Source organism: Hemicordylus capensis, chromosome 4, assembly GCF_027244095.1.
Source record: "Hemicordylus capensis ecotype Gifberg chromosome 4, rHemCap1.1.pri, whole genome shotgun sequence".
In the NCBI taxonomy this organism is placed as follows: Eukaryota; Metazoa; Chordata; class Lepidosauria; order Squamata; family Cordylidae; genus Hemicordylus; species Hemicordylus capensis.
This window is the reverse complement of record NC_069660.1, coordinates 125,110,209-125,136,588: the sequence shown is the minus strand read 5'-3', so window position 1 is coordinate 125,136,588 and position 26,380 is coordinate 125,110,209. Positions and strand designations below refer to the sequence as shown.

General features: G+C 43.2%; 1 protein-coding gene across 9 annotated transcripts in view; it reads left to right on the top strand.

Moving 5' to 3' along the window:
* The window catches only part of LOC128324836 (divergent protein kinase domain 1A), a 182,537-nt gene that overhangs the window by 72,708 nt on the left and 83,449 nt on the right, over positions 1 to 26,380 (top strand). For all 9 annotated transcript variants that reach the window (XR_008307121.1, XR_008307120.1, XR_008307122.1 and 6 more), the window contains 2 exons: positions 18,923 to 19,140; positions 24,986 to 25,175. Coding sequence is in view for 6 of the 9 variants with exons in the window: in XM_053249925.1 (XP_053105900.1) it covers positions 18,923 to 19,140; positions 24,986 to 25,175 (408 nt within the window). In the remaining 3 variants the exon portion in view is untranslated. The remainder of the gene's footprint in view (positions 1 to 18,922; positions 19,141 to 24,985; positions 25,176 to 26,380) is intronic.

Here is a 26,380-nt window from a genome sequence, read left to right as displayed (position 1 = left end):
CATACTTCTTAAAAACCAGTGTATTTTACACATACCAGTGCAGTGTAACAGGCCTGTGTAAACTGTAACATATCATCTAGATACAGAACCATGGAACCCAAAATTGGCGGCTGTTCCCTGCTGCATGTATGTGTGGTGGCAAGCATTCATTTGCTGTTCCATAATGGCCCTAATTTAAAGGGGACGATTCCCTTCAAAAGACACAATTCTTCTGTATAGAAGATCTGTTGGAGGTGGTGAAAGATGAGAACCCTTTACTTTTAAAAAGGGTAATCTAATCTTTTAAACTTCTTCCATTCTAGTATCCTGATTCTAAGCAAGCTAGTATGTTGTAAGCCCCAGTAGCAATATGCCTTTCATTCTTTGGGCCAGACTGCAGAACGCTCCTTGGTGCACTTTCCCCACAAGTCCCTAGTTGTGTGTTAATGAAAATGTTCTGGGGTGCTGGCTAAACACTCCAGTTGGACTTTTAGACTAGTGTGGGAAATTAGTGTGACTATATGGAACAGTTCATTACCGTGTCAATTTGTGCAAAGTTTTGGTCTGGAAATAAGACAGAAATGGTGCGATCAGACTTATTTAGGGATTCGCTTTAAGTACTCAGTGTTGCAATTTTATATAAATTTTATAAATTTTTTATGAACAGTTTTCAACTGGCAGGAGGGAACACTGCTTCAGATTAGAGGGATTACAAATTAAAAATTACTGCTACAGGCTTCTTTTAGGAGCCTAAATTCTTTGGTTACAGAAGCAAAGTGTGAACAACAGTGTTGGGCAACCTTTGCAGCACTAAAAATATGGAACTATACAAGACGGGGTGATGACTCAATAGCTATCACACAATATATGAAGGAAGAGGGAGCAAAGGTGGCAAAAGGGAATTGGGGGAGAGAGAGAAGGAACACACAACTGGAAGGGAAGAGAAGACACTGTGCCAGTCTGGCTGAAAGTAACCCAGAAATGCTGGGATAAAGCTCCTCTATCCTGACCAAGTCCCCTCTTGCTGCTTGCTCCACTTTTGCTGTTCCCCCACCCTTGTACCACCCTTTCCCACTGCTGCCTGTATTTCCACCCACCACCTTGGCTGCTCTGCTCTCCCACCTCCACTCTAAAGCCCACATGGCAGTGTCAGCAAACTGCAATGGGATTCAGAGCAGAGCTGATTCCCCTGATCTTGCAGCACAAAAGCCCAAGTGGCGGGGAAAGGCAAAGGTGAAGGACTTGCCTAGGGAGCAAGAGGTTGCTGGCTCGAATCCCTGCTGGTATCTTCCCCAGACTATGGGAAACACTTATATCGGACAGCAGCGATATAGGAAGATGCCGAAAGGCATCCTCTCACACTGCGCGGGAGATGGCAATGGTAAACCCCTCCTGTATTCTGCCAAACAACCACAGGGCTCTGTGGTCACCAGGAGTCAACACTGATTCGACGGCATGCTTTACTTAATTTTCAAATAAACTTGTCAAGTTCTCTAAAGTTAAACATGTTAAAATGACATTTCAAAAATATTTCTTCTCAATTGAAAAAGTAGTCTTAATACATAACATTTCCTCCTCATCTTGGAATGCAGTAAGATGCCCTATTTAACCTCTGAAACCCTTGATAAGCACACACTCTCAGTTACAGGTGAAACTTGGAAAAGTAGAATATCGTGCAAAAGTCCACTAATTTCAGTAATGCAAATTAAAAGGTGAAACTGATATATGAGACAGATGCATTACATGCAAAGCGAGATAAGTCAAGCCTTAATTTGTTATAATTGTGATGTTCAGAGGTGTAGCAACACTGGAGTGGACCCAGAGACAAGATTTTAAAATGGCCTCCCCTCACTGAAGCTCAGCTCATGAAGTAAAGAAATCTTAAATGAGGCTGAATAGTGGTAACAAAATGCAGAGTTCTATCTATCTATCTATCTATCTATCTATCTATCTATCTATCTCCTATGTGCCACAATAGAACATCATCCTAAATTTTTTTTTAAAAAAAAGTTTTGTAAATTGTGGACGATGCAAGTCATTTAATGGTCCTAGAGAAAGACATGCTGTTCTGGTAGCTCCAGATCTTAACACTCATATCAATTTTGGAGGATGAATACAACCGAAGGAAGCCCGGGTGGGTGTGCAGCTAGGGGAGTCAGTCATGTGACTTGCCTCTGGTGGGCCCCTCAAGGCAGAGGGCCCCCAGACAACTGTCTCCCCTTGCCTTATTATAGTTACGCCCCTGGTGATGTTCATGGCGTATAGCTCATGAAAACCCCAAATCCACAATCCCAGAAAATTAGAATATTACATGGAACCAAGAAGACAAGGATTGTAGAATAGAACAATATCGGACCTCTGAAAAGTATAAGCATGCATATGTATTCAGCAGGGTGGATTTGATTTAAATCAAACTGATTTAAATCATGATTTAAATCACGATTTAAATCACTAGCAGGGTGGATAAAAAAAAATCCAATTTAAATCAAAAAAATCCGATTTAAATAAAAAAATCTGATTTTTTTGATTTAAATTGGATTTTTTGATTTAAATTGGAATTTTTTGATTTTTATCCACCCTGCTAGTGATTTAAATCGTGATTTAAATCAGTTTGATTTAAATCAAATCCACCCTGGTATTCAGCACTTGGTTTGGGCCCCTTTTGCAGCAATTACTGCCTCAATGCGGCGTGGCATGGATGCTATCAGCCTGTGGCACTGCTGAGGTGTTACGGAAGACCAGGATGCTTCATTAGCGGCCTTCAGCTCTTCTGCATTGTTTGGTCTCATGTCTCTCATCCTTCTCTTGGCAATGCCCCATAGATTCTCTATAGGGTCAGGTCAGGCAAGTTTGCTGGCCAATCAAGCACAGTACACTGTATACTTTTCAGAGGTCCGATATTGTTCTATTCTACAATCCTTGTCTTCTTGGTTCCATGTAATATTCTAATTTTCTGAGATTGTGGATTTGGGGTTTTCATGAGCTGTACGCCATGATCATCACAATTATAACAAATTAAGGCTTGACATCTCGCTTTGCATGTAATGTGTCTGTCTCATATATCAGTTTCACCTTTTAATTTGCATTACTGAAATTAATGGACTTTTGCACGATATTCTAATTTTCCGAGTTTCACCTGTATTTTGTTTCATGGCAAAAACTGAAACATTGAAGTCTGAACACTTCATTTGGGGATTCAGTCCCCAGTTTGTTTTCTTCCTACAAAATAATGTGCATCACATTTGTAGCTCAGATGAATTGATGTGTTTGCATAGTAAAAGCATTGGTCTCTTCTCAGAGTGATAAATATGAAGAATATTTATATACAGCTTTCAACAAAAGTTCCCTAAGCGGTTTACATAGAAATAAATAAAATGGCTTCTTGTCCCCAAAGGTCTCACAATCTTTAAAAAAGGAACACAAGATAGACACCAGCAACAGCCACTGGAGGGATGCTGAGCTGGGGATGGATAGGGGCCAGTTGCTCTCCCCCTGCTCAATAAAGAGAATCACCACTTTAAAAAAGTGTCTCTCTTGTTCAGTTAGCAAATGACAACCAGTTTACTGGAACGTTATATATATTTAAAAGCCTGACTATAATTAAACTGTAATACAGCAACTAACTATTAGTGTAGTTTATGGGTTCAGGAGGGCATTTAATATGTGTAGATGACTCATGTCTGTGGGTTCTCCCATATCTATCCTCTTCCATTATGCAGTAGACTTTCAGACTTTTCCTTAAGGTTTACTGCTGTTCTTATGTCTAGGGAGTGAGATCTGGAAAGTGTCATTAATTTACTGTGGGAGAGAAGAGGCATGAAATGGGACAGGCCAGCCTTATCATGCATCCGTTGTCTTTAGTTGTGGCTTTCTTGGGTTGCTGTCACGTGTCTGAGGGCCTTATTTATTTATTTTAAATAAATAAATTTGATTTCCAGTCTGCAGTGGGGTGGGGTAGAATGAGTGGGTGTAGCTGTATGTATGCTGGGGGTGACTGTATCTTTGCCTCCATTGACATTTGAAATTGCATTAGGTAATGCGAGATTTGCTTTCAAGGTCTTGCTTTCATCACTGTTTATGGCATTCATGAGAACTTATTATTCATAGCTTAGCAGCAAATATGTGAGGCTTTTCTGGGTGCTTTGAGATGAATCTGAGTGGGAGGTGGGGTGATTCTCTACATAGCTTTGAAATATTTTTATTATTGCTTTGATTTACCTGCTGGGAAATCTATATGGTAACTTTTCCTGCAAGGCATGCTTGTCCTCCCTTGCATCTCTTCATTTCAGCTGTCTCAGCTGGGATCAAATGCATTCACTTTGAGTTCTAATAATAAAGAATTCTGATGTTCAGATTCTATTAACCTCATTAAGTCATAAAAAGACTTCGTATTTGAAAGTAAGCAAATGCAAGTCTTGGATTTTGGAGGCCTGCTGACTTCTTGTACAGGTGAGAAAGAGCAAGAAATATATAGCAACCAAACAAGATATACATATATATTGTGCATTATAGAGTACACAGGTGCATTCTGCTTCTGATTTTTTTTTAAAGGACATCTATCTGTATGGTATTCATCCTTGTATTCCCCAGTAGTATTCAGTAGCATTCTGAGGAGTAAATGTATAAGTAGGTAGCAGTTTTGAAGGTAGATGCCATTAACTGTTTCAGTGGCTCAGAGCGAATGAGCTGGTCCATACATGAATATTCATCTGTTCATGGCTTGCATGTATGAATTACTAACAGCAAATGAAACTCCACAGAACTTCCAAGGGAAGAGAGCTGATCTTGTGGTAGCAAGCATGACTTGTCCCCTTAGCTAAGCAGGGTCTGTTCTAGATGCATATAAATGGGAGACTACATGTGTGAGCACTGTAAGATATTCCCCTTAGGAGATGGAGCCGCTCTGGGAAGAGCATCTAGGTTCCAAGTTCTCTCCCTGGCATCTCCAAGATAGGGCTGAGAGAGATTCCTGCCTGCAACCTTGGAGAAGCCGCTGCCAGTCTGTGTAGACAATACTGAGCTAGATGGACCAATGGTCTGACTCAGTATATGGCAGCTTTCTATGTTCCATATCTCCTATTAGCATAATGCTTGTTAACTGAGCCAGTTCATACATTTCTCTGTAAGTCCAGTGTTGAGAAATTCAGTTGCGAACACGCTTGCATGAATCAAGCCCTTTGAGTCAAAGGTCTAGGTTCAATGCAATCTATGTTGTATGCTCGCTGGAAGAAGTACTTAATATGTAACGGTACATACTTAAAATGGGGCTTGGCAAATCCCAGGCACTCGAGAGCACCTAGAAACTCTTAACTGTGCTGCCTAGACCAGGATATTCAGAGGAAGCATCTATCTATCTATAAGGCGTACCCGTTGCTAATCCCATGTATGGTAGCTCGGGTGAGAGTTCGCAAGCGAGCTGCCGGCAGGGGGAGAGGAAATCGGTGGTGGACAGGCTTGCGGGTGAGGAGGGAAACAAAATGGCAGGGTGGGGGGAGAAAACGGTGGCAGCGGGGGGGGAGAACTAGAGGCGCAGGTGCTCTGCACCCGGCCCAGCTAGATATTGAATAAAATATTTATTTGTCCCAGGCAGCTCTGTTTCTGTTCTAAGGATGTTACTTGTAAAGGGGATATAGAGAAAACCACTGACACTCCCTCTCCACAATGTCTGTCACGAAGTCTAGTAATTTTGTCAAATGTCCATTGGCTGGCTCCTAGAGCCAAAGAAAACCTTGTCAAGACTTGACTTAAGGTATTCTCTCCCCCGCCCCCCACCTTTTGTTTCTCTCATTATTCTTATGGACTTTACTAAGAAGCATCAGTCAGACATACGCTGCATGACTTCCCCTTAGATCACTTTCCTTTTAAAAATGGGAACTTTGAAACTTCATGACTAGGAATACATGATACGTTTTCATCAAACTAGCAAGACAGACTCCTGCAATATACATAAATTAACCCCCCCCACACACACACACATTATCTAAACTGTCAAAAGAAGAAAATTGAGACATATTTTGGGAAGGTGTTGTATATACCTCACACCTCAGTGCAAAATCTCTAAATGGTATAATTGACCCATACATCGTCAGATTTCTCTGGAATGTGTCCAGATTTCACCCTTCACCATGCTGACAGAACAAATAGTCTTGACAATATGACACATACAATTTCCCGGCATTGTGATGATAGAATGTTGAAAAATGAAGATGTCTTAAATTATGGAGCCACTCCCATAGCTCTACAGTACACCCATTCTCTAGATGAAGATATGGATTCAGTGCAGTGTGTGGTGATGCTGATGATATATGCTGCATCCATAGACTACTTGTTTAAATCAAACGTCCGTGAAATAATATGCTAAGCTCAAATCACAACTTCTGTTCTCTTCATCTACCAGAATAGTTGGTCAATTTCATCACTTTAAGTGCAGTTTAGCAAACCTATTATCTGACTAATACATGAAGCAATCAAGTTTTACTTCTCAATTGCACATTTCATAACATTTTGTTATGACAGATCTTTTGACTTCTGGGCGCTTTCCAGATTATACCCTGCAATGGGATCATGGCAGATCTCAGAAGTGTGCTTCCACACTTCCTGTGTTGTGATACCACAGTCCCTATGCTGAAAGCAGGGTGCCGTTCACATTTCCAATGCCTTGTTTTGAATTTAATCGCTGCAGTATAGTGGATGATGTCATGTATCTGGTGTAAACAAATTGCTGTTTTGGGGGGTTGTTAGTTTCTGCGAGACTGCTCCCACTGCTGTTTACGTTTCGAATGCGATTTGCCTGAACGGAAGCATTTTGCTGCTGTTGAGCAGTTAATCTGGAAAGTGCCCTGCAGAAACATGTTTCATCAGGCTAGATGCAAGCAAATTCCATTTTACAGATGTATTCTCTTAGTGTTTGCTCAAAAGTAAATTTTGCGTTTAATGGAGTTTTCTGCTTTTAGATTGCTATAGGTGTACACTTACTTGATTTTTCAAGACAGTTTTTTTCAAAATATTTTATAACAAAATCACAGGGATAAGAAAGGGTCTGCAATATGGGGATAGTAATATTTAGCTTACAAGGCTGATATATGGATTATTGCTAAGATAATTATGTATTTATTCATTCATTCATTCGATTTCTATACCACCCTTCCAAAAATGGCTCAGGGCAGTTTACACAGAGAAATAATAAATAAATAAGATGGATCCTTGTCCCCAAGATGGATCCCTGTCTCCTTCACATACCGTATTTTATGGACTATAAGACTCACTTTTTTCCTCGAAAAATATCCGCCAAAATTCAGGAGCGTCTTATATGTTTTAACAGTTTAATATGTTAAAACTCTGAAAAACTGGATTAAAATTAAGGTGCGTCTTATAGTCCGTAAAATACGGGGTAATACATGTGAAGCACTTTGAACACTCAAAAGTACTATGCAGATGCTAGGTGGTAGTGGTGGTCTGTGAGGCATTGCAGTTCTTTGTTCCACTCCTCCTGCAAGGGGAGATGCATCTGTCTTAATTCTGTCATTATGCACACTTAATGAGGGGTAAACCTCTCCTCAGGGTTTTACTAGTTCTATCTTATGTGTGTTGGCTCATGTAATGCACTCTTTGTTGTCATTATGATATTCTGTATTCTGCATCAAGCCAGTCACTTACCACAATAAAGTGATTTGATTTGATTTCTGGATAAACATGCATAAAATGGACTGCTTGAGTGTTCAGGATTGCAGACTTGTAGTGTGATACATATGTTTGTTTAGAAGTAAGTTGCACTGAATTCAATGGTATATTCCTTGGCAATTCTAGGTAGAAGAGAACTTAAAATGACAATTGATGTATTTAATGAGCTTATCCAATAACTTTTCTAACTGTGATAATCAAATTGCCTTGCCGTCTCCCAAGGACTTAAATTCAGATATATTCCCTTCCCTCAAGGGATGCAGGTATGTGGTTCCTAGGTAGCATTTTTCTTTGTACTTTGAAAGAAGTTTAACTGAAGCAGTTCCATTTAATTCTGAATAAATATGTATAAGACTGGGTTAAGATAAAAAAAGAAACGGAACTGTCCTAGAGAAGATTCTTGATCAGATTTGTTAAACACACACCATTAAAATATTGTTCCCACTTGATCCACCACTTAAGAGGTAGACATTTAGCATGGGCAATTGCCATTACATCCCACATTGTTGCATGACATTTGTCAAAGATTGGAGAGCTGGTCTTGTGGTAGCAAGCATGACTTGTTCCCTTTGCTAAGCAGGGTTTGCCCTGGTTGCAGATGAATGGGAAACTAGAAGTGTGAGCATTGTAAGATATTCTCCTCAGGGGATAGAGCCACTCTGGGAAGTGCAGAAGATTTCAAGTTCCTTCCCTGGCTTCTCCAAGACAGGGCTGAGAAAGATTCCTGACTGCAACCTTGGAGAAGTTGCTGCTAGTCTGTGTTGACAATAGTGAGCTAGATGGACCTATGGTCTGACTCAATATATGGCAGCTTCATATGTTCCTAAAGTGGTGTTGGTCTTCTGTGCAAAAAAAAAAGTCTCCCTCAGATTGAAGCTTCCTTGCAGAATCCTCCCTATACTGCATTAGTAGGAACTCTTCACAAATGAACTTAAACGAAGAAGTGACTGAACTGATCAACTGCCTACCATTGACTCTGTTGCGCTGGATAAATGGAGATGGAGAGCTTTGCTATTTGTGCAGCTTTTTAAGGAGGTGTTAGACTAGAGGCACAGATGGACTGAAAACATATACAGCTGATTATCTTCTGGGGGGGGCACAAAGGTGTGGGACTGCAATCTGTCAGCAGATTGCACAAACAGATTGTGCAGGTTTGCTGCTGATGTACTCCCACAACCACCACCACACAAACTAAAGGATGTTCACTTAGATACAAGTCCTGTTAGTTTGAATAGGTCATGCTTTCAAGTAAGAATGCTTAAGACTGTAACCTTTAATAAAAAGTACTTGACAATGAGCCTTGTGAGTCAGGATACCTTTATTCCTGTTCTGCAGTTGGGGAACTGAGTCTGAAAGACTCAGACTCTCAGATTTGAGAGTCTTTGCCCAGATCATCTGTTGAATTGATGGCAAAGCCCAAGTCACTCAGTCAGTTACATATCCAGTGGTTTGCCTGGTAGAAGGATGAGTTTTATAAATTGGTATATGGCCAATGCAATGATGTGTCTACACCTACAAAGATTAGAATCGTTCAGACAGTGGTTTTTCCCGTGACACTCTAAGGATGTGAAAGCTGGACTTTGAAGAAGCAAGGTAAAAAAAATATTGAAGCTTTTGAACTTTGGTGCTGCAGAAGACCTTTGAGGATACCATGGACAGTCAAGAAAACAAACAAACGGATCATAGAACAAATCTATCCAAAATTTTCACTCGAGGCACAAATGACCAGGCTCTAACTATCATACTTTGGACATATTATGTGAAAACCCAGCTCCCTTGGGAAATCCATAATACTGGGAAAAGTTGAAGGAGAGAGAAGAAGACGACCAGCAGCAAGGTGGATGGACTCGATTATGACATCAGTGAATGCACCACTGAGAGACCTTAAAGGTCAAGTTGAAGATCGATCATCCTGGAGAGAATCTATCTATATGGTCACTAAGAGTCAACACCGACTTGACAGCACTTAATCAATCAATCAGTCAATCAATATGGTCTAACACGAATGTTAAACTGAAGTCCTACAACTCCCATCATCTGCAGTCAGTGGCCAGCATCCAAGGATGATGGGAGTTGTAGGTCAACAAAAGCTGAAGGATTGCCTTTTGACTCCCCTCTTCTAACGCTTGAGCATGCAACCTTGGGAAGCTGCAAAACATTCTTTGAAGACAGCAGTCAAACTGGCTTGTTTGAAGTAGGCAACTGTCTGTCAGGCCATGTTATGATCTTTAATATGACTGTTTCTGGCATTTTTTTTTTTCAGAACAAAGAAAAACAAATTGTTCAGCTGGCTGATAAGGAAATGTCAGCAAAATGTACCATAATTGCTTTCTCTTGGTTAATATGAAAAGCTTGAGTAACTTAAAGCTGAACCACAGAGTTTTCTGTTCACTGACTTCACATCTTTAGGGAGCTCTCTGCTAGTCATGTGCACGGACCGGTTCGGAGGCCATTCTAAGGCCTCCAGACCGGTCCGGGCACGGGGTGGTTTTGGTTCGGGTGGGGGGTTCCACATAAAACAGGGGGGGCTTTACTCACCCCTTCCATTAAAGTGCCGTATTTTTTCTAGTAATCCGGCGGCAGGGTGCCGCCCGCTTCAATCTCTTCTCGGTGGTCCTCTTATCCATAATCGGGGCGGCAGGGTCGCTCCCAGTCCCTGCCGCCCCTTCAAGCTGTCCCCCTCGGCTGGCGGCCGCCCCCTGAAGCTTCCCAGAGTTCCCCCGCCGCCCCCTTCTTTCAAAATCTGCCCCCATTATAAAGAGGACGGCAGGAGAACTCCCTGCCGTCCCCTTCCCCCTTGCCAGCTAGGCTGCAAATGGCTTCTAGGAAGCCTTTCGCGCGCCTGCGCGAAAGGCTTCCTAGAAGCCATTTGCAGCCTAGCCGGCAAGGCAAGCGGACGGCAGGGAGTTCTCCCGCCGCCCGCTCGCTAAAGTAAAGTAAGCGCTTACTTTACTTTAGCGAGCGGGCGGCGGGAGAACTCCCTGCCGTCTGCTTGCCTTGCCGGCTAGGCTGCAAATGGCTTCTAGGAAGCCTTTCGCGCAGGCGCGCGAAAGGCTTCCTAGAAGCCATTTGCAGCCTAGCCGGCAAGGGGGAAGGGGACGGCAGGGAGTTCTCCTGCCGTCCTCTTTATAATGGGGGCAGATTTTGAAAGAAGGGGGCGGCGGGGGAACTCTGGGAAGCTTCAGGGGGCGGCCGCCAGCCGAGGGGGACAGCTTGAAGGGGCGGCAGGGACTGGGAGCGACCCTGCCGCCCCGATTATGGATAAGAGGACCACCGAGAAGAGATTGAAGCGGGCGGCACCCTGCCGCCGGATTACTAGAAAAAATACGGCACTTTAATGGAAGGGGTGAGTAAAGCCCCCCCTGTTTTGTGTGGAACCCCCCACCCCAGTGCCGGACCGCAGCTCCGCGGTTCCGTGCACACCCCTACTCTCTGCAAAATGGCATTAACAGAAGAACAATGTTGAGCTAGATGGACCAACTGACTCTGTATAATGCAGCCAGGGAATCATGGTGCCTTAGTATTCCTTAGTGACTGGAGTGTGTATATTACAGCCTTTCAGATCAATGACCCATTTCTCACAGTTGGTTGTAGGGTCCATAATTCAATGGCAGATCATATGCTTTGCACGCGGAAGTTTCCAGGTTCAATCCCTGGCATCTCCAGTTAGGACTGGGAAAGACCTCTGCCTGAAGAGTCATTGTTGGTGTAGGCAATGTTGAGCTAGATGGACCAATTGACTCTGTATAATGCAGTTGTAACCACAGTTGGGCACGGCTTAACAAATTCCAGGTGCCAGGGAGTCATGGTGCATAGAAATCTAATGGCACCTAGACCATAATATTCAGAGGTAGAGCTATTTTATAAAATATCTATTCTAAGTATTTTTCTTTTAAAGGGGATAAAGCCCATTTGCCTTCCCTCTATACAATGTCTGTCTGCTAACAGGGCACCTTTTTCAAATAGTGATTCTCTTATATTTAGCAAAGGGATCTATCCAACCCCAGCACAGCACCCTTCCAGTAGCTGTTGCTAGTGCCTGCCTTTATGTTTTTGTTTTTAAGATTGTGAGCCCTTTGGGGACAAGGAACCACTTTATTTCCCTGTGTAAACAGCTTTGAAAGTTTTGGAAAGCGGTATATAAACATGCATAGTAATAATAATTTTATCAAGTGTCCATTGTCTGACTCCTAAATTTTGGGGCTGGTTCTTAGATCCATATCTCCAGGCTTAAATGATATGCTTTTACAGGACTGACTTGCTTACGTAATACAATCTTAATGTTTTATGTGGAATCTTGAGTGCCTCTTAAGGCCAAACTAGACATGATGAGGGAGCGGGGAGAGGAGCAACATCTGTTCACATACCTTCCCTATTCTTGTATCAAGCAGTGTGCATGGGTCTTCTAACTTCTGCATATAGATGGGTGCGGGGAACTAAGTACCTTGCTTCGCCTGTGCTGTGTCACTGAAAGTACATTTGTCTCAGCTGGCTCCACTACCATGAGTGGGCTGGGGAGGGAAGGGCTTGAATCCATGGGTTGGGGGAGGGTTAAGTTTCACTTTCCTGCGGGTCCTCTTGTCCACCCGCTTTATACAGTGTATGAATAGGGAAGACATGAATAAAGGCTATTCTTTTTTGTTTAGTTTGGCCCTTAAATGTGCTTTCATGTGAAGACTCCAGGGAAAATGGCCATCATATTTCTTCTCAAAATGTGGAGGGATTTTTGGGTCCTCTCCCAACATTTGTTTGAGGCAGACAAGACAGGACAAAGTCTATTTTGATACAAGTTCTTTCTCTAACTAGACAAGGGGATTGTTACTTGAGAAACACATACTGACTCACAGTGTTATTTCAAATTAGTTTGTGATCATTTTTCACAATTCTGCGGAAGCCTAATGTGTTTCAAGTTAAAATTTTAGCAATTAAGGTAAACTGGAGTACTTGTGGCTCATACCAAGCATCTTTTCCAAATTTTCTGAAAATCTTTTAGTAAGACATAAACACCCATGGTGTTTCTCTAGATAACCAAGGCTCCTTTCCCTTTATTTTCTAAAAGCCCTGATAGTGCATTAAAATTATATATGTTTAACTTCTGTTGCTTTCATATTTAGTCAGTTGAAGTTACACAAAGTTATAGTGCTGTCTGGTTCTACTAATTTAGAAGCAGAGCTTTTCAAAGTGAAAGCTTGTGCTCACATACTGGTTTTTTGGCACAAACCGATTCCTGCCTTACTCTTGGTTGCCTCTATTGTGTCAAAGAAAACAAATATCTTGGCTTGTAAAGGATCAGCCACATGAAGAAGCATCTTGCATGTAAATGCTCCTGCTGGCAAACATGGTAGTCTGTTCTGGGCTGGTATTGTCCTCTTTAGACAAATCTACAGAGGTGAGTCTGAGACCAGTTCAGAGTCTGCCTTTTCTTTTGGCTGCTCCAACATATCGGATTGCTGTTTCCAGTTATTTACCATCACAACGCAGAGAGAGTTGCAGTCAATTCAGAACCTGTCAACATGTATGTGAGAGTAGGTGTATTTTCCCCCCTGTGCTGGAGCTAATCAGTATGGTTTGTGCACTTAGCATGCTTGAGAGACAGGACCAAAACATGTGAGACTAGTTTCCTCTTGCCAGAGGGTGCCATATCCCCAGTTCCAGTCCTGCCTTGCTCAAGGTAGCAGGGCTATGAAAGCTCTTCAGCCTTTTTTTTGTTTTTTTTTTTGGGGGGGGGGAGAGGCTAGTGTCTCCTTTTCCATTTTTATACTTTTATTTCTCTTCCTCCTCACTCCCCCATCTTAGATTGTGTGAGAGTGGGAAGGGAGCTAGCTTAGCATTTTATTTTAATCTAAATCCTAAACATTTTTTCTTTTCATTTCACTTTCATTTTCCTTCACTCCTTATAGAGCCTGCTTAGGCAGAAGAGCTGCTGCAAGGATCCCTTTCAGAGGGCCCGCAGCTAGCTTCCAATTCCAGCAGTCCTTCGCAAGAGCCCTCCAACCCACCTCCTTGGGCGGTTTGGGTCTTGCCTATGGGAATTGAAATTCCTCCAGTTGATCTGGTGCTTGCTGGGGCAGAGACAGAGAGAATAGTAGAGAGAATACTTCGCTTATTCTTTAAAGAATAGCTCTTAATTAAATCACATCTACGACCAGCAGCAAAGTGGATGGACTCAGTTATGACAGCAATGAATGCACCAATGAGAGACCTTAAAGGCCAAGTTGAAGACGGATCATCCTGGAGAGAATCTATCTATGTGGTCGCTAAGAGTCGACACCGACTTGGCGGCACTTAATCAATCAGTCAACTTCAGCTTCCCACCTGTTGAGTAATCGGGGAGCGACCACGTGGGGAGTCCCTCCTGTAGTCTTGTGCTTTGAACTTGACCTAAGAGTTCCTTCTCCCAAGCTGCTTGCCGAACAGGCTCTTGTGGTAACATTTCATTAGTGGTAACCTTCGATTATGCAGAAGACAACATAGAATATAGAAATACTGTAAATGGCTTTTTCTTCTTCTGAAGCCAGAGTAAGGTAAAGTGTTCCGTCTCCTGGCAGCCACATTTTGACTCCTGGCACCCACAGATCCCTGTGGTTTTTCTTTGGTAGAATACAGGAAGGGTTTACTATTGTCTCCTCCCGCACAGTATGAGATGATGCCGTTCAGCATCTTTCTATATCACTGCTGCCCTATATAGGTGTTTCTCATAGTCTGGGAAACATACCAGCGGGGATTCAAACTGGCAACTTTCTCTGTGTTGGTCAAGCATTTCCCCGCTGTGCCACTTAAGGTGAACTAGAGTAAGGTAGTCTTTCATTAAAAACTGAAATGTCACAAAGTAATAGACAAGTTTTCAGTTTCTCCAGAACTTTGCTCAGGCTAGATGTAGAACACATGAAGGTGGGGAGTTGCAAAAGAGAAAGCTGAGCATGATGGAAAAGTCAAAAGTGGGGGGCAGGGAAAGAAGACAGCATTGATGTGGACTAGAAGAAGAAAGACAAAGAAACAGTTGGGTTTTTTTAGGCTACTTTCCAGTAGGCTTATGAGATTGTCTGGCATTCCGTGTGTTTGTGTGTCCCTACCAACTTAGCGATGCCTGGGCCAATATGAACCAAATTGGATACAGTTGTAGAGACATCACAATGCCGTAGTTTGTAATGAGGTCATCCATCCTGATTCAAGATGGCAGAAGCGTAAACATTTGAGGCACAAGTGGGCTAATTTGTGAACTCCCTAACTGATTTGAACCAGATTTAGTCCAGCTGTAGGGATAGTGAAAGGAAAGTAGGCAGATTAGTTCTTACTAGAACAACTTTGATGTTTTTGTTTGTCTCTGAGTAAGAGCTATTGGCTGGAAATGTCTCCATTTGTGATTTGATATTAAAAATCATTTCAGCACTCTAATGTTCTCCTCCCCCCCTCCCCGCGCTGCCCCCAGCAAGATGAAATCCCAGCAGCCTAGTAGATCTCATTCATTTTCACCCCGGCACCTTCCAGCCTGAAGAAGAGTTCTGAAGAACTCAACAGCTTGCCTACTACTTTGTGATATTTTATTTGATCCTAGGGAAAGTGTTGCCTTACTTTGATTGCTGGATATCTCCCTATACACACACACACACACACGATCAAAGTGCCAATGTATGGTTTTTGTTGTCGTCCGGGGGCGGGGGGAGTGAAGGAAGATTTAGTATATTTTATAACCCAAGCCTTGCTTTAAGTGCATTGCTTTAATTGTGTTAGTTTGCAAAATGAATTGCTTTAACCTTTTTTGAAAGAAGGGAATTCTTCCTGTCCCAACCCACTTCACATGATGTAGCTTTTTCCTGCATCCTCTTTGGTGGTTCTAATTCCCCAGTGAGAGGCAGGATTGGATGATGTGGAATTGTGCTCGGTCAAATTGAGAAAGGGAATGAATTGATTGATGAATTTGCTTATGCTCAGGAACTGAGTGATCACCATATTTGGAGCAGGAGAAGTTTTGCCAGGGTCAGTTTGTCAGTGAGCATCTGTGTAAGTTGTCCTCTTCTGTAAAGAAGAGGCTGGACCTTTTAAAAAAAAAATGAGTTGGAACTCACCTACATATTGTGTTACATACATCATTACAATGGACATGCTTGGTCCCCCACACCCCTGCCCACCCAATAGTAGCTGTAGTAAGGAGGCAGTCTGGATTTTCACTTCAGCATGGAGAACTAACCCTTTGCCAATGGATGTTTTCCTCCTGATGCAATCATGATGGGGCCTGATCTGGATCAGGACTGTGGTGGTGGCAAAGGGTTGAAGCCTGCACCCACCACACAGTGTTCCCTCTAGGGATGTGCATGGTCCGGAGCAGTCCGGACCAGCACTGAAGGGGGGCCCTGCATTTTAGGGCGGGGAGGGCTTGTTTACCCCTCCCGCCTCTTTGCCCCCACCAGTGGCCGTAATCTATGGTAAAAGTGGGGCGCTGGAAACCAGCCACCCCAGCCGCCGCCGCTTCCGCCGCCCCCCCGTGAGCAGATTAGAGAAGGAAAGGCTACTGCCGCCCCGCCACCCGCCACCCCCCCCACGAGTGCTCACCAAGTTTAAAGAAATTAGAGAGGAGCTCGCGAACAGAGCTCCTCTCTTATCGAAGCCTCCGGCCCAACTGGGGCTTTGGGCGCGCGCGCACGCGCACTAGAGCTCTTTATCCGCTAGAGCTTTTGCTGGAGGCCCGGTCTACCCGCCGGGAAGAAGCCGGGTAGACCGGGCCTCCGGCGATCGGAGGCCCGGTCTACCCGCCGGGCCTCCGATCGCCGGAGGCCCGGTCTACCCGGCTTCTTCCCGGCGGGTAGACCGGGCCTCCAGCAAAAGCTCTAGCGGATAAAGAGCTCTAGCGCGCGTGCGCGCGCGCCCAAAGCCCCAGTTGGGCCGGAGGCTTCGATAAGAGAGGAGCTCTGTTCGCGAGCTCCTCTCTAATTTCTTTAAACTTGGTGAGCACTCGTGGGGGGGTGGCGGGTGGCGGGGCGGCAGTAGCCTTTCCTTCTCTAATCTGCTCACGGGGGAGGGCGGCGGAAGCGGCGGCGGCTGGGGCGGCTGGTTTCCAGCGCCCCAATTTTACCATAGATTACGGCCTCTGACGGGGGCAAAGAGGCAGGAGGGGTAAGCAAGCCCTCCCACCCTTAAAGTGAGACCCCCCCACCCGGACCCGGACCGGCCCAGTCCGAACCGGTCCGGCAGTTCGGAGGCTATTAGAATGGCCTCCAGACCGGTTCGGACACACCCCTAGTTTCCTCTAAGAGGGATTCCCAGATGTTGTTGACTACAACTCCCAGAATCCCCAGCTGCAATGGCTTTTGCTTGGGGTTTCTGGGAGTTGTAGTCAACATCTGGGAATCCCTCTTAGAGGGAACACTGCCACCTCACCATTGTCTGGATCAGGTCCCTTCACAGGAACTATGTGAAGAAGAAACAAGCACATTGATTCTGACATAGTAAATGCAACTCATAGTCTGGCCTTTTGTTTCTAACTATTAAGCTTGAAAGCACTTTGCATAAGGAACCTATCCTCTACCTGTACTTATGCTCTGCATGGAGTGGGTAGGTCTGTGGAAGGTCCTGGTGAATGGAGGGGCCTGTCTTGTAGCATGGATGATTTTATAGGTGAGCCCCTTATGGAGGTGCATATACCTCATTTGGGGCACATCCAGACTGAGCTCAGGGAGATCTATTCTAGTTGCTCAACGAAAGCCAGGTATGGACAGCACTGGTTTGGTAGGGTAGGAGAGCTGGTCTTGTGGTAGCAAGCATGACTTATCCCCTTTGCTTGGGTCCTCCCTGCTTTGCATTTGAATGGGAGACTACATGTGAGCACTGTAGGATATTCCCCTCAGGGTGGGACTGCTCTGGGAAGAACATGTGCATGCTTGCATTCAGAAGGTTCCAAGTTCCCTCCTTGGCTTCTCCAAGATAGGGCTGAGAGAGACTCCTGCCTGCAACCTTGGAGAAGCCGCTGCCAGTCTGTGTAGACCAGGGATTCTCAACGTTGGGTCCCCAGATGTTTTTGGACTTCAACTCCCATAATCCCCAACTAAATGCCACTGGGACTGGGGATTATGGGAGTTGAAGTCCAAAAACATCTGGGGACCCAACGTTGAGAATCCCTGGTATAGACAATACTGAGCTAGATGGACCAAGGGTCTGACTCAGTATATGGCAGCTTCCTATATTCCTTATGCCAGTTACTCAGTTGCCTCTTGGAGCAGTTAGTGTTAAACAAGTATGTGTGTTTAAAGTAAAGTGCTAAGTCCTTGGGGTGGGGAAGCAGACATTTGCTGCAAGCATCGTTGTGTTTGTAAAGGGGAAAGAGACACATCTGAATCGGGAGCAAAGACAAGAGGGGACACATTGCTCATGCTGCACCTGCAGCCTTTGTGTAGTGCTTTGGATACTTTGCTTAGCGTTTATGTAATATCTTTAGTATTAGCTGGCCTTTTGGCACTTTCAGCTCTTATTCTGTAAATTGTGTGTTTGTGAATGTGCTGTCCACTTGATATTCACTGAAAACTGTGTAAAAATAAACTAATCCCTTATGACTGGTGCTTGCCAGTTGCCACATGGGGTTTTTCTAACACTATTAAAACTTGGCAAATTTTCTCATAATTTTGTGTGAAAAACATCTCATCCTTGTAAACAGCCAATCATCTACTTGTTTCTAGCAACTAAATTATCTCCAGGTGAGCATGAAGAGAAGTTATGGTAAATATAAAATAGCAGTGTTTTTTCTTCATACTTTTGTGCAGGCATAGACAGCCTGGCTAGGTGCTTTTATTTTACTTTAATGGCTAGTTACTTCTGTGGACTTGTTACCATGACTGAGTTAACTAGTTTAAAATTTGACCTTCTGGAATCTGCAATATTATTTTTTCTATTAATGTTTTGTTTGTATCTGATACAGTGCATAACATAGAAAGATTCAGCAGGATATCTGAGATGCTTAGAACTTGTTAGCCACATATAATTTAATTCCCTCCTCCCTTTGCCCCATTAACAGCAGAAAAATGCTACTTTGTATAGAAATAGTCAAGAAAGAAAAGAGGAGGAAAAACAGATTTTTGGGTGGGACCCTGCTTTAAAAAACAAAACAAAACTTCCTGATTATAATATTGTTATATATAATTGTTATTATAATATTAATTGTTAATTAATATTGTTGTCTGACAGCTTATAATATTGCCAACCCAGCTGTTGGCCTGCTTGCTGTTATTGACCAGGAAGCTGTTAAATGACATGTGCATTTCCCCCTCTTCTTTAGGTGGCGACAGACAAGGTTGCAGGGAAGCTGAGTTCTACTCTCTCATGGGTGAAGAACACTGTCAGTCAAATGGCCAGTCAGGTGGCAAGTCCATCGGCTTCATTACACACTACATCCTCCTCTACCACTTTCTCTACTCCAGCACTGTCTCCCTCATCACCTGCAGAGTTGAGTCCTGATGACTTAGAGTTATTAGCTAAACTAGAAGAACAAAATAGGTAAGTGGCAACTTGGTTTTGGTACTTCCGTAAGAATGGGAAGGAACTTGGTTCCTGGCATCACAGGATTTTGCACTGTAGGTTGAAACAGATTTGACAGTACTGTCGCTGCTCTTCTGTGATCTGGATGCATAAAATCAATTCCTGTGTGTGTTCATAGTTGATCTGTCGAGCCATCAATCATGACCCACATAATTACACTTATTAGGTAATAAGCTTAGCCTGGCTGTTAGCCAGTTGCCTGGGGTATACCAATTCCTGTAAAATGCTTCCCATGCCAGATACGTGTGGGTTGAGACAGCCTGTGACCCATAGCTTAAGGTGGGTGGCGTGGCATGGGATGGGGAACCCTGCAGTGCCAGCTCTTGACAGCTGACTAGCTATATTCAGGGTTGCAGAACATTGCACATCACTTCCTTTAAGTCATTAAACTTTTCTTATTCACACTTTTTTCAGGACATCCCTACTCAAGACTAGTTCTTTCTAGAACTTGAAAGAACCTACTCAAGACTATATTCTTTGCATTGGCACTGAGATATATAATGCTTCCCAATCACCCAGACCACAGTATTGTCAAAATAAAGGATTGTGACACTACAGTCTCAACAGACTATAGTAATTGTACTTGGAGGACTTTATTGTGTTGTCTTACTGCTTTCTCAATTGATTTGAGAAAATTAATTGGGCAGATAACAAATAAACCTCAAAGTATAATTCTCTTACATAATCATTCAAAATATAATTGACTTGAATCCTTCATTCATTGAGGGCCCTCTTAATTTAGCATTCTCTATTACTATCCTGGTGTCTAGCATCTACTGGAAAGACTAATACCTGTGACCTTGCAACTTTTTTGACATTGGTGCGCTCCGGCACTTCACAAAACTTAGTTCATGCCTAATTGCCCTGATTGTATAGCTTATGGATCAGAGTTAATTTAGAGCAAATGAAGCAAGAAAGAACTAGACAAAGTTCTGTTATAAAGGCAGCCATCTGTATTGGAGCTCATTTAAGCAATCTCTTTAAATTTCTCTATTTGCCGTAACAAAGAGAAACAGATGGTGTGCTTTTACTGCCCCCTTGTGTACAGTATGTTTAATACTCTGAGTTGAAGAACAGAGACCTCGGCCTCCTCTTGCTAAATCCAAAATGTTCATCGCCTAAACTTTTTAACTTTAACTTTATTGGGGTCTGCAACCAATATTAACAGCATCCTTGGATTAAGACATCTTAAAACAAAGTCTCAATACTGTTCCAGTATACATAAATACGTTTAATAAAGCAGCATAAGAAAAATGAGGAGCAATTCTTAATTCATCCAATGAGAAATTCTACAAATTATTGAAAAAACTGTGTGACTTTGTATGTTGTTTCATTATTACAATTGGATAGCAACCAAGTGATATAGAATTCATCCCAATGTCCAGGAATTTTTCGTATCAGAGGCATTATTCCCACAGGGGGAGCAAGCAGGTAACAGCAGAAGGAACCAACAGCACCCACCTGGCCTCTCACCCCAGGCAGTACTGAAGGGGGAAGCAGCTGGACTCTTCCTCACCTCTGCTGGGCTTCTAGAAAACTGAGGACACAGGCAGCACTCCTATAAAAGCCCAAAACTGGGCAGGTGACCCCAGGACCAATTTGTCCGGTGCGGCTCAGGAGTTCATAGCAGCCATGACAACTATGGGCCTATCCCAGGTGATCTTGGGACTGACTCATATTGCTGGTCAAAAGCTTCATTTGGTTTTTCACCCTGAACAGGGTGGTGTTCCATTGGTGGGGACTCTGGTGAGTTTCCCATTGTCATGGACAGACCACCATCTGGTTACAGTTGGACTCACAACCATGTCCCACCTCCTCAGGGGTGGAGGGCCCATTAGGATGGTCCGCCCAAGAAGGTTACTGGATCCAGTAGGATTCCATGAAGCCTTGGAGGGATTCATTGTTGGCTCTGCTGGTGATCCTGTCGACACTGGTGGAGCATTGGAATAATCCTCACCAGGGCAGTGGACATGATTGCTCCTAAGCATCCGCTCTGACCCGCTTCAAAACTGGCTCCTTGGTATACAGAAGAACTATGGGGGCTGAAGTGGCGATGTAGATTGCTAGAGTGCAAGTGGGGGAAGACTCAACTTGAATCCAACAGATTATTACATAGAGAGCATTTGAAGAGCTATGGTCAGGCAGTACGTGCGGCAAAGAAGCAATTCTTTTCCTCTCGTACTGCATCCGCAAGTTCACATCCGGCGGAGTTGTTCAGGGTCATGAAGAGGCTAATGTGCGCCCCTTCCTCCTTGAATCAGTACTTATAGCCAACAATTACTTTCTGTGATGTTTTTAATGAGTTCTTTGTGGACAAAATATCTCATATTCAGGCAGACTTAGATTCAAACTCGACAATTGTTACAGAGTCTGATGCTGAAGTGTCCATCAGCTCCTCTTATGTGATGACCCTGGATCAGTTTCAGTTTGTGACTCCTGAGGATGTGGACAAGTTGCTTGGAATGGTGCGGCCTACCACTTGCCCTCTTGATCCTTGCCCGACATAGTTTATACTATCTGGCAGGGAGGCTGTTGTTTGATTGATTCATTCATTCTATTTATATATTGCCCTTCCAAAAAAGGCTCAGGGCAGTTTACATCAAAATAATGTAGAGGGCCTGGTAGAGATTATAAATGCTTCTCTGAGGGAGGACAGGATGCTTCCTTGTCTTAAGGGGGCAATCATTAGACCACTTATGAAGAAGCCTGCCTTGGATCCCTCAGAGTTAAACAATTACAGGCCTGTCTCCAACTTTCCATGGCTGGGCAAGGTGATTGAGAAGGTGGTGGCCTCCCAGGGCAAGGTGATTGAGGTGGTGGTGGCCTCCCAGCTCTAGGCAGTCTTGGAGGAAACTTATTATTTAGACTAATTTCAAACTGGCTTTCGGATGGGCTATGGGGTGAAGACTGCCTTGGTCAGCCTGATGGAAGATCTCCAATTAGGAATTGACAGAGGAAGTGTGACTCTGTTGGTCCTTTTGGATCTCACAGCAGCTTTCAGTACTAGCAACCATAGTATGCTTCTCGGACGTCTGAGGGGATTGGGGTGGGAGGCACTCCCAGGCAGATTCCAGATGGTTTCTCTTGGAGACTGTTGTTCTTCAAAATCTGAACTTTCCTAGGGTGTCCCTTGGGGCTCCATATTGTCTCCAATGTTGTTTAACATCTACATGAAACCGCTGAGAGAGATAATCAGGGGATTTGGTGCAGGGTGTTATCGATGTTTGGTAGGTTGTGCACTCAGTACCACAGTGCATCTTCTTTATTTGCTTACCACAACTAGAGCTGGTTGGCTTCACCACCTGTTCCAGGACTCAATTCATTTTGCAGGTTCCCCCAGCACAAACCACTTCCATCATCAGCACTACCAGGCTTTGTGCTTGCCAGTTCGACCTTTATCCTCTTTCAGTGTTTGGGTAATGCCTGTTCTCTTTGGGAAATTGAACTAAGCTTTCTGAGACATTCACAAAAAACAACTCCATAATTTAAAAACTGGAATTCCTTTACATTTTGTCTAAAGCCCAAAGCAGTGTTGGAAGAGAATGATTTCTCCCCTTGGAAACCTGAGGAATCAATACCTGTTTCCATTCACAAAATCTGTGAGAAGAAGTGGCTCTCAGAAGTTCTAAAAGCTTCAGATTACACATCTTGTCACTAGGGGAAAAAACCAGACTTTGACCTGAGCATGTGCAAAAGAGTTGACTGAAACGGGAAGTGTAACAAAGGGAAAGAAGGAAGCAAATCTTTACTTTTATAGTGGTATCGGACCACATAGTGGATTAAGTTCCCCTCCAAAATTCACTGGAATGGTTCACTCTTGGTTTCTTAGTGAATACATACTCTATTTGTGAAAGGTAAATCATTGATGGGTATGAAGTAGTTTATTTTCTGCCAAGTGCTCACAGTATTCACTGGAAGTTCTGAATAAAAGAAATATGAACTTATCAAGGTAAGGTTTATAACATAGAAAGATAGTAAATATTTCAAAATATTTTTTTCAGATTACTCTTTATAAGATTTATAACTTGCTATATTAAGTATATGTCTCCAGTTTAAGTACCTAAGTATTTGCCTGCAAAGTACATATTGCGCTATCAAAGCTTGTCTGGAGTTTGGACTTGTTTACCATGAGACTTGTATCAAAAATATTCCTATGAAGCAGAGATGGTTTGTGAACCCAATGGAGTGAGATTTTTAATAATGTTTCCCCCTCAGCTATCTTAAAATTAAAGGAATGTCCCCTATTTAACCCATATGCATGCTGAGGTTAAGAATACTGCAGAGGGCTCTCTTCTGAGGTGCTTTTAGTTCTTAATTTGTATTTAAACTTAGTGCTCCCCTCCTGCTGTAAATGTGTCTCCATCTTTCTCTACTCTTTTACTCTACTGCATGAATAATCTTTCTCACCCTTTTCTGTTTGTACAGGCAATCTGTGTGTTTGCCTGTACCATTAAATGTACATATCGTGGCAAAGAACTAGACCGGAGATTATTTATATGACAGCAATGGCTTTAAATGCCAAAACGTAAAGAGTACTAAGTGTAGCATCCCCAGCTGTGGAATCAGCCCAATATCCTATATTCCTCAGAGTAATGTTAAACCTTTAAAAGCAAAAGGGTTAAGACTGTCATAGGTGGCTCATATTCCTAATCCTGTTATCCTCAATTTCTGAGGAATTCACAAAATGTGTTAGGTTAATAATCGGAGATGAAGAAAAATCATTTTTTGGTTTTGTTCATGTTCATCATGTGGTGATAAAAGTGCTTTAAGTGCTTGCTTATGGTGTTTCTAAAACCTTAATAAAGGAACAAGGATGATATTGGAAATTCCCTGCTCATGACAGGAAAATGGATGTGGGGTGTGCTCTAATGTTCTAGTTTGTTGAGCAGAAAAGCTCATATTAAGCATCTGTACAGAAAATATGGAGTAACTTGAGCACTTCAGCAAGTAACAGCTATGAACTCAAAAATAGTCTTTGTGTGTTTGTTTATTGGTCACCTAATCATGTTGCTGGTTCCTAACCCTTGCTAAGCCTTTTAATGTGTGGATGCAATCTATCCACACATTTAGGGTAATAGGTTAATGTGAATGTGGGGTAGGGGAGTAATTTGAAAGACTGGATCAGTGGTGGGGGGAGATATCTGACCCTTTCAGTTTCTAACCTTTCCTCTCAGATGCACCCCTCCACAGAGGTACGTTTTTGTTGTAGCTGGATTACTTGCAGGATTGGAGGCTGGCTCAGAGGAAATAATGTGTTAAAAAACAAAACTGCCACCACCCAAAAGAAGAGATATTTGTCAAAAACCTATGCCTTCATTCCTTTCTCCCTTAAATATCTCCTCCCTGTTAGGTCTGAGGGAAATACAGGGTTGAGAATTCGTGTTTCCCTTGTGTGGCATGTAGTTGTGCCTGTGGATTGTACCTGTGTATATGCTTGCTCTTGCCCCAGTGGTACTATCCACTGAGCTCTGTGGGAAGTCAGTCTCCACTTCCTAATTTGGCAGAGTAACAGAAACCTCCAATTTTGTTTTCAGTTTTTCCATTAATGGCCCCTACCTTTTCACATATTGAGCTCTATTAAATGTTTTAAACATAAATTCCAAATACTATTCTGATTCTAATAATGAAGCATTTCAAAATCTTGGTTTAATTTCTGCTCTGTGTTCTTGAGGGATGATAAAATACTTGTTTGCATGCCCTTTGTTGACTTATGACCATATGATAAATATGGTTCACAATGGAAAAAGTAGGGCCACTATGCATTTTGGATGGTCAGAAGACTCAAACTGTTTGTCTACTGCAGATTGTTAGAGACCGACAGCAAATCATTGCGATCAGTAAATGGGTCAAGAAGAAACAGTGGCTCCTCACTAGTATCTAGTTCATCAGCTTCCAGCAACCTCAGCCATCTTGAAGAAGACACCTGGATCCTTTGGGGGAGAATTGTAAATGAGTGGGATGATGTGCGTAAAAAGAAAGAAAAGCAAGTTAAGGTGTGTTGGCTGGTAGTGATGATACTTGCCTCATTTGTTTGTTTGTTTGTTTATTACATTTATAGACCGCCCCAACCAAAGGCTCTGGGCAGTGTACAACAACTCTAAAAAGACATAAAAACACACAATTCAAAACACAGTGCTAAAGACAATTTAAAAACAATTAAAACCATTTAAACACTATTAAAATACTTAAACACTTTACAAACCTTGGAAGGCCAGGCCAAACAAATAAGTTTTTAGGGCTCTCTTAATGGCTGACAATGAGCCTAAACTGTGGATATCTGCCGGGAGTGCATTCCTTAGACCAGGAGCAGCTACAGAAAAAGCCAGGTTCAGAGTTGCCACCCGACGTACCAGTGGTAACTGGAGATGGACCTCTCCAGATGACCTCAACGAGCAATGGGGTTCATACCGAAGAAGGCACTCTCTAAGGTAGCCCAGACCCAAGGTGTTCAGAGCTTTAAAGGTAATAACCAGCACTTTGTATTTTGCCCGGAAACATATCAGCAGCCACTGCAACTGTTTTAAGATGGGCATAACTGAAGTTTCTGAACTACGTACAAAGGCAGCCCCACATAGTAGGGGCTACTACCCCACTGCAGTAGTCGAGCCTGGAGGTTACCATCTGATGCACCACTGTTTTGAGATGGTTCTCTTCAAGGAATGGACGCAGCTGTCGAATCAGCCAAAGTTGATAGAAAGCGCTCCTGGCAATAGCCTCCACCTGAGATACTAGGTTGAGGCCTGGATCCAAGAGCACTCCCAAACTGCGTACCTGTTCCTTCTAGGGGAGTGTAACCTCATCCAGCACAGGAAAATCTAACTCATCCCTCAAATTCTGATCCTCCACAATGAGCACCTCTGTCTTGTTTGGATTCAGCTTCAACTTGTTATCCCTCATCCAGCCCATTACTGCCTGTAGGCAGGCATTTAGGGAGTGAATGCCATTTCCTGATGATGATAAGGAGAAATAGATTTGGGTGTCATCAGCATACTGATAGCACCCTGCACCAAATTTCCTGATGACCTCATCCAGCAGTTTCATGTAAATATTAAAAAGCATTGGTGGCAGAATGCAGCCCTGAGGGACTCCATATAATAGCTCCCATTTTAAAGAGGAACTGTCACCAAGCTCCACCATCTGGAATCTGCCTGAGAGATAGGAGTGGAACCACTGCAAAGCAGAGCCCACTATCCCCAAT